General features: G+C 40.0%; 1 protein-coding gene across 1 annotated transcript in view; it reads left to right on the top strand.

The window, feature by feature from the left end:
* The window catches only part of STAU2 (staufen double-stranded RNA binding protein 2), a 62473-nt gene extending 60005 nt beyond the window's left edge, over positions 1-2468 (top strand). The window contains exons 2-3 of the mRNA XM_010286763.1: positions 422-510; positions 1360-2468. Of these exons, the coding sequence (XP_010285065.1) occupies positions 422-510; positions 1360-1453 (183 nt within the window). The 3' untranslated portion in view covers positions 1454-2468. The remainder of the gene's footprint in view (positions 1-421; positions 511-1359) is intronic.
* The last annotated feature ends 12096 nt before the right edge of the window (positions 2469-14564 follow it).

Below are 14564 nucleotides of genomic sequence, written 5' to 3'. Positions count from 1 at the left end.
TGAACCTCTTCCCGTTGGCTCACATCTTCTGCAATCATCTACAAGGCAAGAGTTTGTCCACAGGAGCTCCAGAAAGCGTGGGCTCTAGGAAAACACATGGGGAAGCTGAAGAGACTTTACAGGCCAGAGAGGCAAGAATCCTAAAAGTATATCGTATTCTTCATGTAGGTGATGAAGCTTGCATTAAGACAAATGGAAGTCACTCATACACCCAGGAAGAAGAAGATGTCCTCAAACCCATGCACAGCCACAGCTGTTTATCATGGAGCTGTTATGTACCCACTCTGTTAGCTCTATAGCCTAAATGGCTTCAATATACAGGAAATTATTTAAATCCAGAATATCAAAATACACATCTCCCTTCATTTGGTGTTAATACAGTTGTGTCAGTGGGTTTTTTGACAACTCATTTTTTCTTTAGGCAGCGTTAAGTGCCTTGAAACAGTTTTCAGAACAAGGACTGGATCCAGTGGAAGGGGCTATGAAAGTTGAAAACGGATCACATGAAAAGTAAGTACCATTTAAATTCTCTGCTTTTTAATGCCTGTGTGGTGTGGTAGATAAGAAATGTTAATTAAGAGCTTAGTTGCCCTTTTAAACTTGTGCAAAAATATTTCATCTGGCATTTATGTACATTTTATGACAATTTGAGAGGATAAACAAGATTTCAGGTTTAGCGTTGCTGATTATGTTTACTAAGAGCTATGAGACAGTCAGTCCTCCTATGGAAATCCTAAAGCAAAGGATTTTCTTTTCATTGTATGGATTCTGTGTAAGTAGCATAACATGATTTTTGTCAAATGTGTTGTAAGACATGGTATCGCCTGTAAATAAGGATCACTATCTGCCAATAAGTCCTTAGGTCTGCAAGATGAATCTTACCCTAGAGAATTTAGAAGTTAAAAGTTCTTTCACGTCTTAAAAAACTCTTATATGGAATATTAGCTTTAAGTAGTAGACAATAGGACCAGGTTTCACACTGGATTTTCAGTTATTTAAGAAAGTGCAATTGTCTGTCCAGTAGAGATCTTTCTTTCTAGCTGCTGGTCTGTTTACATATGAAGGTAGTCTTGTGTTACTAAATAAATTAGGAAGTAATAGAATAAAAGAAAGAAGACTGAAAGTGGCATTTGGAATTTTCAATAGATATATTGTGGCTATTTATAAACTAATTTAATCAGAAACATTTTTCCATATGATCTCATCAGCATAGTATTCAAGCATAAATATTGTTGTTTCACTTTAAAATGTTACCTTCCACAGTGACCTTTGAATCTCATGTGCCATCTGCTAATAAACATGTCTTAAAGATGTGCAACCCTGGACCTTACCACTCTTGTTAATGTATTAATCTTTCAGACAAGTCAAGCATCTGGGAGAGAAAGCAGACAATAAACAGACTAACTCAGGCACCATTGCTCAGGACTGCAAGGATTCAAAGGCTGTCGTCTAGGAGCTTCCCAGCACCCACGGCTGCCACTGCATCCTTATAAACCTGTCAACACGCAATAGGGTGTATGTGTACAAGGAAATGAACGACTAATACCATTATTTGAGTCTTATGTGAAGACAACACTGTTCTAACACAAGAGATAGTATACATGGTACTGTTTATTCAACTCTGGAAAAAAATAAAATTGAACATCTCCCTTAGAACTCAAGATCAGAGCATAACTCAATTGCCCAGAGGCAGAAGAAGTCTGATCATGTTACTGGAGGTTAAAATAAAAACTAATTAACAAAAAGTGTTAGACAAAAAAGGGAAACTTTAAAATTGATTAATATTGAGGAAAACAAGTCAGCATTGGTTCAGTTACACAATTTTTTCGTAGTGTAGTTTTAAGTTCAGCTTACTGTTTTTTAAATAATGCTTGAATATTTTAAAATTAACCAATGACAGTGCTGTGAGAATTGTAGTTGTTGTCTTCATATATAGTCATACAGCTTATCTTTTTATGCAGACATTATGCATTCTTCATTCTATATGAATATGTATGACTTTAAGATGCACTACTCAGAGTTGTATGCAAACAGAAGTTTAAATCATGACAAGTATTTGCTTAACATGAACAGATGTTAGTTATGATCAGTCTCGATATACTCCAGAAAAAAAGCAGATATGGTATTTGATTTTCCTTGCCATAATCTATTAAAGAGGCGTCTTGCCTCCAAGCAACATTTTCCCCTTCAATTCTGCTCTCTGTTGTGTGAAGCACATCTACACCCCATACTGTGTGTTGTATCAACCCACCGTTTGCATCAACTGAGTGTTTTTAATCTCTGCATTCGGACCAACAGCAAAAGGTAGGACTGCAATGTTATCAAGCCAAGGATGGAAAACTGTTGATGTAAAGATCATTCTTTTGTGAAAGGAGTGGCAGCAGAGATAAGACTGTGGCTGCCCTGTACCAGCATATTTCTTTTAAGTGTGTGGCCAAATGCAGTAAAACCACATCAGTTCATGTGTACAATGACAGTGTCGTCTCTTTCTTTATCATTCACAGGTAGACAACTAAGAGAATGAAGTTAAAAAAACCCCAAACAATTAGAAACTAATGAATAATTGTCTACCACGCCAAAGCCAGGGTTCAACCTACCTTTTCCCATGCTACCACCTTCTACAAACTTACTGTGTTAGAGCAGCCATCCTGGCATTTCTGTCATTTATTTATCCAAAATATAGATATTTTATTTTATGTAAACCTAATGCAATAAACACATTAAGCTTCTACCAACTGCATAACAGTCACAACAACATTGCACGAGATTTTAGAAGCATGTAAACCAGGGATCACAACCCAAGTGACTCATGCAGGAAAGCAGACAAACAGCAATGTAAGGAAATGGTGCAAGGTACGGTGGCATTGATTCACCTCTGGGACAGGCTTTCACGGTAGCATGCATCATGCTCTTACAGAATCGGTGGGTCACTAAAAAATTGGAGTCCTTTTTTCTACTTCATGTTTCTCATGAGTATGATTCACTCTCCCCACAGCAGATGAGGAACCTTTGTGCTAAAAGTCTGCAGTTTTCTAGGGTCTGACTCCATCAAAGAGTCAGGAACAAGCTGAACTTTTCAGTTCCCACAGAACTGGGAGATTTCCAGAGGCATTTGACACCTGGCAGTTATTCAGGCAGCAGCATACAAAAATAATTAGCTCTTGCACACCGTCTTTCTCAGGCATACGTTACCTAACTGACAACCAGAGCAGAAATTCTACTGCTCCTTCACCTCCGCAGCCAGCTCAGAGAGCTCAGAAACACGCTCAGTCTGTGCTTTAGCAGTACCTGTCAGTATGCAGAACACAAATGGCATTACTGTCCCCTCCCGTGGAGAACAAGAACAAAAGGAAGAGGCAAACCTATTCCTTGACAACTCTGTCCTATGGGCAAGAAGCTGAGCTTGCTGGGCAGGGTGTGACAAGGAGACTGGCAGTATAGTCTCCCTGGCATTAACAGAACTTCTGTGGTGTGTTCCCTGTCTCGTCACTGCAGAGAAACCCTTTGTACTGGTTTGCTCAGAAGCTCAAGCTACAGCTTGATACTTGGTGCCATTCTCTGGGCACAGCCACAAAAATGTGCCCAGTAAACTTCAGATTAATTGCTTTGTTGCAGGTGGCCTCTGCATTGAGCGCCACGCTTGCTCCAGTGCATGTGGAGACCAGCAAAGTGACGCTCACCTCACTCTAAATGAGCAAGTTGCAACCAAATGCATGCAACCAGCTTGTTTAGATTCATTCAGCCCCCCCCAGTCAAGACAACAGTAAAGAACAATCTCTATGAAACTGCTATCATCTCAGGTCCTCTTCCTGGTTAAAAGCACGCTTGATTCTGACTTTGACAAAAAACAAGGCAAGTAACTGAGTTGAGGGACTCATTCTTTTTTCCTCAAAACTATGGAAACATGGAGAAGATTGGAGGAGGAGGGTCATATAGTAGCAGGATTTCTAACTATTTTCCAAATGCCAGGTTGACTAATAATTGTTGTAAACACAACTCAGAAAGTTCTGTGCAGCCTGAGATAAAGTGCACACAGATGGCAGTTTTAAAGCACCTCCCAAGCCACAGGTTAAAAGTCTCACCAAAGAGGCTCCAATGAAGGCTAAGACAGAGCTTTTCCTGGCATAAATCTGAAGAAAGAGTTCCTGCTCCCTACAGGTATGGATGGGATCACAGAGACCTCAGTATGGAGCTCGTCAAGATACCGCACCTGAACTGTGATGTTATTTTGGTGCCACTAAGACACGCCAGAGCTCCTGTCTCAATGAAGAGGTTTCAGTCTGTCCACCTGCATATCATGCATGAGAAGCTTCTCAAAGAAAATCCTGCAGTATTGACACACACACATACAGAAACGCACTTTAAATGTAGTTTGGCATTACCATAAGCAACCTCCCAAGAGCCCATGGAAACTACTTGCACGAGAGATGTTGCAGCAGCCAATGGACTTGTCTCCAGTCTTCAGTCTTGTCAGTTCAGAGCTGTTCCTCTTCATTCCTGAGCTGGCAACATCTGAAAGCTGCTGGGAAGGGCTTAAGTCCAGTGATCTGAAAACCATTTTATTTTCCTTCAGTAACTTTTTTTTTCTGCTTTTGCTTCCTAAAATTAGATAAGATTTTGTAAATAGGGGCACACGGAACAGAGCAAACTTTATATTTAGTTTTAATAATTAGCTAATGATAGACACTCTAAGAGTATCAATATGTTCGAATGTTATTATTAGTTCTAAAAGGGTTGAGTTTACTTTTCTGACAGCAGTTAATATTTTTTATTATTACTTTTTAGGTTTTGCCTTCTTTGAGGTAGAAACTTTGTCAAACCTGTGTTTGCCAAGCACCAAGAATAGTTTAGTTCCCTGTTTAGCACACATCCCACATTTTTCATCCTGGATCTTAGAGCACTTTCAAAAATGAGCAAATGGCGTATTTTACAAATGTGGATCTGAGGTGCAAACTGGTGCTTAGGAATAAGGCAGGAATAAGGAACAAGGTTTAGGATAGGCTGTCTGCGTATCTAGCAGACTGCTGAGGGCACTGTGGTGAACATTGTGTTCAAATCTTTAAGGACTCAGAACCCAAATTGTCATCGTTTCTGGACCTATACACTCATTAATTGGGAGGAATTATGCTAAGGAGAAAATAGGACCCTCAGGTACCCTCTCAGAAAATCTTCTCAACACCTTCTGGGGGTCAGTGAACTAAGAACTTGCACAGGAAAAGGCTTATCACTGAGTGAATGGGGGTATCTGATATGACTCAAAAGATAAGAATTTGCATGGTTAATTTTGTATCTGCGTTACCATCTCCAGTTGCACGCTGGCCTGTCAACAACTCTGGAAGTTTCTGTTCTCGCATGTAGCACTGATTTCCAAAGGGACAGACGTGCTGCTTCCAAGAAATGCAAAATGCAGCAGCTTCGGGGCCATAGAGCTGGAGAAGAGGGTGCAGATTTCTCTCCCCAGCCACCCCAGCATTCACCTTCCATTTACAGTGGAGCTGAATTTACCCCTCAGCTAGAGTCCCTACTGAATTCAAGAGAGAATTATGCTGGCATATAATTTCCCCTGATCGATGTCATAGTCAAAGGATTTAAAAGATTTAGCGCTCATCAGCAGCATTTTTAAAGGGTCTTTGGATAACGAGAGGAACCTCGGGAGCTCTTATTCCCTCTGCCATCTCCTCCCTCTGAAGCATGAGGAAAGGGCTGAGCCACAACAGATTTTAAAAATCAGTAGGGAAGTAGTCAGGATGAATGACTGCAGGAATATGGAACCTCTTCCCCCTTGGCCTGAAGTGACAGTGAAATAGAATCCTTCCTGAAGTGCACGCAAAGCCCTTGATCTCTCTGACAGTACTTTACTACATGCGTTTTATTGGCGGGTGGCTGCTTCTTGTTGTTCTCGTCTCTCTGGCCTGCTCCAATTCCCCACGAAACAGCAGAAGGTTTCCCATTTCCTGCAGCGAGAGTTGAGCAAAAAATTTAAGCTGGATTTGTTTTCCAGTTCATAGGCAGAGGGTTGGTTTTCCGTTTGCCTGTTTCAAAACACTATGTAAAAAAACAAAAAAAAGGCTTGGTAAAATCTCCTTATCCTTTCCCAGAAATATCCAGCATTTCCCCACTGTTAGTTGCACACCATAAGCAGGTAAGATTGCCTTTGCTGAAATAAGAATGACCTTTGCAACCCCTGAAAAAAGTCAGCAGAGGGTAGAAGGTTATTTTTAATGATGGTGAAGACAGGGACTATGTCTGCTTTGGAGGGATATCGTTCTGTGACCGGTGGGAATGGATAGTGACTGTCCTTCACCAGCCTTCCAGCTCAAACATGGAAAGTTATCCACGCTGAGCAATAGCGTTCGGCACATATATTTGGCGTAGCTCCCTGAGGACATCTCCAGAAGAGCTGGAAGGAAAGAAGCATGTCCTGAGTAATAGCTTGCTCTGCCTTTCCCTCCCCACAGCTGACGAATCTCAAGCTGAAGGGGTGAGGTACCGTCAGGATGAGGCACAGGGAAACGCGGCTTCCCCTCTGGGTATTTACCTCTCGTGCAGGTCCCTTTCTGTTTGCAGCCGCATTCCTGAGGCGTGATATGAGCTGAGCAAGTGTGTACGGTGGTAGATGAGACGTGTATGAAGTGTTTTGGTGGTATGATTTCTATTATTCCACATGAACGGCACTGGCTTTCGTTTTTGATCATACAGCTTGTTATTTGCTTTATGCAGTTAGTCATGGTTGGCTGTGCACTTTTGTGCTTGGTGTTTTAACTCCGTAGCACTACAGTACAAAGGAAATTTAAAAAACAACAATGAAAATGTTTCTAATCTGTTCTTAATTAAATAGACCTCAATAATTGATTTATGAGAAGAGGGAAAGCAAAACAGAGTGATTGCTAACCTGAAAATATAACTTATTTAAGGGCCAAACTTTCCTTTATTTATGATAACCAGGATCTAGAGGAGCCTGAATACCCATGAAGTTTTATCCGACAGCACACAGTAAATGAGAGGAAAATTAACCTGGATAAAACATTTTATGGCTCTCATTACAATATATTAAAAATATCTTTGTGCATTAAAACAGATCACCTAAGCCTGCTTATTTACTTTTGTTTGTGATTATATGTGCAGCATAGACTTTCTTTTTTATAAGCCACTGGTACCTGTTAAAAATATTCCAGGGCAATAATAGTAAAATCAATGTAGTCTAATTCCTTGTTTTAAAATGGCCTGTTTCTACCCCCTGCTCCACTCCTAATTCACTGTTGTTGAACTGGGCTGGAGATAGATTTGGGTTTTTTTTTAATTTATTTAGATTTAAAGATAGGAAGTCTTCACATGTGGTTCAAAGCAAAGAAGACATATTTAAATATGGTAGGGAAAAAGAAATCAAAATGTGACATCCATCTGTGTGCAAAAATTGAATTACCTATTTCCTAAAACATACTCGATTTTTTTGAAACTGAGAGACTGAGTTCCATCGAGGCACTGCTGAAGACAGTAGATGTATGTCCATTGACTTCAACAGAACCTGAATTTAATCGAATATTGTACCCCCAAGCCACATAGTTACCTAGACCAAATATAAGTGTGACAACTCAAGTACTTAAAATGAACTTTCTTGCCTTGTATTATCGTAAAATGACAACTTATTGCAAATCAAACTTGACTTCCTCTTATACAGAAACAAAATATAAAAGTAAAAGAGGTGCAGAATTTTTTTCTTGTCAAGGAAGATGTACCAGTCCAGAGTGCAGCCCAGTAACTATACTCCGACCAGCTTTTACACACAGCCTTATTAACCAAGTCCCCAGTTGTCATATCACTAGGGTTATTGGTGATTGAAAATTCAACCGCAACAATAACTCCTAAAGCTGGGAATTGTTTACAGATGCACTAGAAGTAGCGTGGGGAGGTATCTGGTAAGCAGAGACTACAGTTCCCATGCACAATACATGGTAAGAGTAAACAATTAAATGAGCACGGAGAAGAAATAGTTCCCTACAAAAGAAAAGTCACCAGGCCTAAGGCTGTGCAGTCAATTTATGCAGCTCACTTCAACAAAGCTACTCTTATTATTGTGAAATACTTGTTGCATGTGATCAACGCAGCTCAGAGAAAGATGTTGCTACTATTTCAATGGTTCTTCTAACTTACAGACAAAATAACCCAGGGCCAGACTGTTAATAGCACTGACCTAGTTAAAATATACCAGAAAGGATGAGATTTTCTGATGTCTTCTGAAAATCTGGTGCCAACTGGGCACAATTATCTTGAATATCACCTTTGGATTAATTTTGAAACTGCTTTTGAAATACCAGCAGATCTATCAGCCTATTGTGAAGACCTACAAAAGTAAGTAAGAGGCTTGTCGAGGAGGAAGGGCACTGTCAAGGCCTTGACACCCTTATTGACAAAACTTTGCATCAGATTTTGCAAGCATCTGAAGGTAAGTGCAGGAGACTTCTGTCCCTTCCCTCTGCATGCCTCAGTTGTACTCTTAAATTCTGGATTTGCACAAGACCTGATGCAAAAGTTTCACCAATTGTGAAAAAAAATTTGTGAAAAAAAAGTTTGTGAAAAATCAGAAACGCTGTAACTTCCATGATTTTTTTTTTCCTTTTCTTTACCAAAAAACCCTAACAAACCCTTCCCAAATAAATCATGGGGTTTTTTCTTTCTACAAACAGAAGTCCTTCACATTTAGTTTTGGTTGAAGAATAAACACAAAACAGCAGTTTTTCAAAATTTGGAAAACAGGACAGTATTTTTTTTTAATGGAGTTAATAATTTTTCTATATATAATATATTTCATACATTATATCATTATATATGCATACTACACTTAAATATTATACGTATACTTGTGTGTTTCTGTGTGTGTGAATGGATTCAACCTACATATATTTGTGTGTCTGTGTGCATTTAAATATATGTATACAGATGATCTATCTGCCAATTTGAAAATAGAATTCTATTTTAAGAAACACCTGCATTCTAGATACACAAATGTTCAAGTGCCGTACTTGGGGGCAATCTAGGTATGGAAAAATCTCTGTGCACTCCAGATCTAACACAAAACATCTTAAAGTGCACAGACAACCAACCTCTCAAAGCAGAAGATTGCCTGTGTAAAATCTCCATTTCTTGGCATGTTCAGAAGCAGTTTGATCTTAGCCACATGAACTATTTTCTGCTCCAGACACTTCGGGATTCTGAAGCTGGATGCTGGATGAAAGATCCCTTTCTTCCAAGGAGAGAATACCCTATCCTGTAGACATTCAGAGATATTTACCAGTTTGGGCAAGATATAAAGTACTGGTGAAGGAGGAACTCCTACTGACAAAAATCTGCTTTTTACTCAGTAGCTAAGACTGGACATTAACTTCTTCTTCTGCACATTGCTTCGGAGAAGGTCCTGAGTCACCAAGCCGTAGTCGCTGCTGAAGCAGGGTGTCATCCATCTCTTCAGCTAGTCCTCTTCACTTTGGACAGATCTATTCAGCATTCACTAAATCAGTGAGAAAGGAAAAGTATTCCTATTACCTGGTGCTTAGGGTACTTGCAGAGTAGCATAGAAGGAGGCTGGTGTTCCAATTTTTTTCCTTAAAATAGTGAAATATCAATATAAGCTGATCAAGAGGCAGTTATTCATGTTCACTTGAACCGCTGAATATTAAATTATTCTGTGCAAAAGGGAGTAGTTACCATGGAGATGGAAAGTAGCCCAGTGACTTCCATGTTTTGGTGGCTAAAGCATTCTTTGAAGGTGGAAAAGTGTATTCTACCTGCTAATTAAAGACATTCTCAGTTCAACAAAAATTCATAGTAATCTCACCCTGTGTATCTTACAATTCAGTCTGGTCTGCAAAAGCGTGTGGGAAGTACAGCAGTTGAATATGACGTCCGTATGCCACCCTCCCCATAAGGAAACATAAGTCTTCTTACTGAGAAGGAAAATACCTTCCTTCATGACTACTGCACCTCAGTGATGAACTTCCCTCTGAGAAACAGGTGATGTAAGCCCCAGAAATGTATGACCATGACATACTCAGTATCTTTACAGAAAGGGTCGTTCTCATGGATCCTTGGAATCAGAAACCATCTGTTACATCTGAAGTCAAGAGGGAACTATGTTCTAACAAGTACCTTAGGCTTATTTTCCTTCTTAACCATATTAAAAAAAAGGTAGTCTTTTGTTTTTGTCTTTAATCCAGAAGTTGTATTATAACATCACATGGAGGTCCACGCTTCTGTGGCCTCTCAGCTCTGGTTTGCTTGCGTATTTGCTTTCCCTGGTTTAATCTTTTATTTTTGTTTGATAACTTGGATCCATTCAGATTCATTCTGTCATATTTTAGAGAGAAAAGAGTACAATAAAAATTAAGGACAAAATGGGTGAGTGCATTGGAAAGAAAATTAGCAGTTTTATTTTATTGCTTAAGGCCTTCACCAAGGAACAATTTGTGCAACATTGCTGAAAGCCAAAGAAATCTTAACACGAAAAGAGTCAATAGTTTGATAAAACCCAGACCTCCTGTGTTATGCAATTAAAGGTTAGACAGGGTGATAAGAGCTTTAATTTACCTTTGGGAGATATTCATCAGATTTTGGATTAACTTAAAATATGCTTCCTGTGCATTTCTTGCCAGGTGAGGGTCCTTCAATGTTTCCTCTGGCGCAGAGGAAAACACTTCCCCAAAGTGAGGTGAACTCCACAAACCCAGATATGCTATCATGAGGCTTTCTCCAAACTCCGTAATTCTGTGATTTTTCTTCTAGCAGCCAGGAAAGTTGGTGGTACTAATTCTCATATGTTCTAGTTTGATGTGAGTTCTGTTATTATTAATTATTTATACAGCACTGTGCGTGTGCATGTTACTTTATAGACAAAAGATAATATCCCCCAAGAGCTTGCAAACCAAATGGCCCAGTGGTACAAACACTTCTTTAGCTTTCCTAGGACATACTACCCGGAGTAATCCACCGATGTCAGTGGGCTACTTAGGCGCTGGTAAGTGTTCAGCTGGGTAGGAAGAGTTTGCAGGATTAGCTGTAGTTAAACCACGATCGTGGGTGATGAGGGAAGGAAGGGCATGTGTTCCAGCAATAAGGTCATGCTGTTGCTTTGGCTATAACAAAGGTGTCAAGGGGTTAGGGCATTTTTAATGTTTTGTGTTATTTGTGATCCTCTTACCAAGAAGGAAAAGCTCAGCTTTATAGGCCACACGGAAGAAGTGAGCTGCTGAGGAGGAAGACTTGCTTCGAGCCGGGGAAGAGGCACAGCCCATTACATGAGGAAGAGGACTCCAGAGGTAAGAAGGAATGCAAGAAGAAACACTGACCATATGCTCGGAGAATCTCCATCCTCTGCTGCAGCTAGCACGTGTCCACTATATCCTTGAGAGCTTTTTTTTTTAATTGAGGGCATTTTCAGAAGTTTCCCAGTACATTTCCAGCTCTTGGCAAGACCCAGACACATCTGTGACATTTAGCTGATAGCCTCCTTAGTGAAGGGAAGGTTGCCAATGAATCCTTGTGCAACTGTTTATGCTACAAACCAAAGCGTACAACTGCCAGTTTCACTCTTACAACAGAGTGAGCATTTTTCCTCCTTAATTGAAAGTGTGGAACACAACAGACCCCTTAAATACCGAGAGAACAACCAGCTGAAACAAGTAGTAAGAGAGACATCAAGGATGACAGGCAGTAGGCCCTCTGCCCAGTGAGACATGCAGCCAGGGCATGCTCTATTTTTAAAAGTAACCTACAGACTTTGGGAAGAATATAGGATTTGGGAGACAGGGGAGGGGTTGTTCCAGGATTGCAAGGCACTTCGGAGAAATACATCCATGGGGAAGGGATGCTGCCTTCAGAGTAAAGACACAGGCTAGCTAAGGGTTTGGGATGAGGCCCCAGAGAAAGCTGGTGCTAGCAGAGAGGAGTGAGTCGCTTGCCTGGTCTCAGTGGAAATCTTTCTGATAGAAATTAGCCGGGAAACTCTGACAAGAGATTAGCTTTCAACCACTTTCTGCAGCATGAATATTTTGAGTTTTCAGCATTTTGTGGGAACCGAATGGTTTAAGCCACGATGGTTAAATGAACTGAGAGACACCTCGCCCCTACACTTGGGGGGTGAGGATGGCACTTGCACAGAAACAGATATCACCAACCCTCAGTTTCCTGAATCCCTCCCCAACTTAATCCCTTTGTGATTTGTGAGGCTCTTCTCTTTCCTGAGCTAGTCTGTGATATGTGACTAAATTAGTTTCCATACATTTTTCAAAGTTTTTAAATAATTCTGACAGGTCACAAAGAGCACTTGAAGCAAACAGATATGTGTAGGCAGATCCATAGATTATGGAACTCGGATACTCTAAATTTTCTCTGCCCTTTTTGGTGTTTAACCTGTTCCAGACGGTATTACTGTTTTCTCTTACAAGTTTCACATTTTTTAACCTGAATTTTTATACTTTATTTGTAATATGCTTTGAATTCTACATAAAAAGAACTGGTGATATAAACAGCCAGATCTTCCTGACTGACAAATCTTTTACATATGACAAATAGAAAACTAACCAAGAGACGGTCTGGTTCTGGCTTGTTTTCCTTGCCATACAGACAGCTTTTGATGTAAGAACCCCATATATTTTTACTCAGTGCATCTGACACTTCACATCAGGCTTTTATTGGTACAAGGTACTCCAGACTGTCAGTCACAGCAAATGAGCCATTGTCCTCACAGATAACTAGCATGCCTCTCCCCTTGTAGATGCATGTTTTCAAAGTTGCTTCTGACCTCTACTACGAATGGCGTCACACATACTTTAGCTCTAACACGTGCAAAATAACATGAGATGCACCACCAAGAAGCACTCAGGCTTCTTCCTGCTTGCAAAGATAGGTAATGCTTCAGAGGTCCAAGTGGTGGCTCCTAGTACTCACTGACCCTGAACAGGCTGCTCTCGGTAGTATGTAGGTGCTTGACATACTTGAATCAATGCTGACCTGGTCTAGTATTTCATCAGTTGTGACCAGGTCCTCTGTAGTGGAGTGGAGGGTCCAGAAACATTAAAAGAGATGCAGTAGCTCTGAGTGAGGAAGGGAACAGTCCTTCCAACTTAGCAGATGGCTGTGGTGCTCCTGCCAACAGTCCTGGGAGCATCACGGCCCCATGAGAAAGCCAGCAGCCAAGGGGAAAATTCACAGAGAATGACTAACCTCACCTTCTTCCTTCTGACCCTTGAGAATAAATATTACTTAGGACATCACCTTAGACCAGGCAAATGCAGCCTCTAAATGTATTTCAGCTTCTCTTAACATCATTGCCAGACTGCAGCTACAGAATTTTACATTAGCTGTTGTACTGAATTGCCAACAGAAATCCCAAGAGATTTGGTCTCAAAAGTATATTTAAAGAGGGAATATTTTCTGGATGTAATTTAGCTGCCATTGTGCAGCAATTTCATAGATCCCTTTGACTTGTGACATTAAATATATGGAGCAAGCACATGAATGGATTAACATACACAGTCCTATAATTAGCTATGTTATTAAATTTGCTAAGTAGTTCGGGGAAAAAGGGCTTGTTTGCCATCTGTTTAAAAAGTATCTCTCTTTCCACTGAAATCTGGATATAAAAAACCCCAGACATGTGGGCATGACTGCCTTACATACATTACTGGGATTATTTCCCTTGAGTTAACCAAAGACAAGCATGATTCATATATCAGTAGAATGTTGTGCAAAAATGTGCATAGCATTTTTTCACATAACGTTCCTTTTCCTTCCCATTGTAAATTATGAATCATGTAAACATCATGAATTACAGAGTTTTGTTGGTCTGGGGTTTTTATTTTTTCACCATGATCCTAAAAACTGCATAATGGAAGAGTAATTATACCAGTCAGTATGGTAAATTCTTCCATGAAAATTATTTTTTAATGCTGCTCTGGTCGCTATGTAACCACATAGTCATTTGCTTCAATTTCCCTAGAAAACTTGCAACAACCTAACTATGATTTTAGAACCCAGATACACACACACACGTACGCATTCCCACTGACTTTGAATAGAAAGCACATTTGCCTAGGAAGAAGGAAAAACTGGTACTGGTTAGAAAAGAGATCCATATTAAATATTTAATCACTAGCCTCAGTTATAAGGAAATTGTCTTAAAAATGTGAAAACGAGCTGCATTCTAAATAGCTTAGAGTAAGACCCTAATTCACAAACTCTTCAGCAGAGCTCTCACTCACTCAAGAGTCCCATGAAAGCTTGTGCTGTGAGACCACAAGAAGAAGACAGTATAAAAGAATAAAAACCACCCCAAACTGAAAGATTCCAGACTACGGGAAGCCCTCCAATACAGTAACTGAGCAGTACCTTAAGTTGACATTTCTATGTAGAGCCTTACTTTTAATACTACATTTCTTTAGAGTGAGGAGCAAGCATTGATGATTTCCAATCAACCGTTTAGCAACAGTTCCTGCAACATGCAGACCAAGTGTTTTAATAGCTTCTTTCAAAAAGTACGTATGATAGCAGTACAAAAGCATAGTTGAAAACAA

The sequence above is a fragment of the Phaethon lepturus genome, unplaced genomic scaffold (genome assembly GCF_000687285.1).
Source record: "Phaethon lepturus isolate BGI_N335 unplaced genomic scaffold, ASM68728v1 scaffold9570, whole genome shotgun sequence".
NCBI classification, from domain to species: Eukaryota; Metazoa; Chordata; class Aves; order Phaethontiformes; family Phaethontidae; genus Phaethon; species Phaethon lepturus.
The sequence above is the reverse complement of the archived record's forward strand: the minus strand, read 5'-3'. Positions and strand labels throughout refer to the sequence as shown.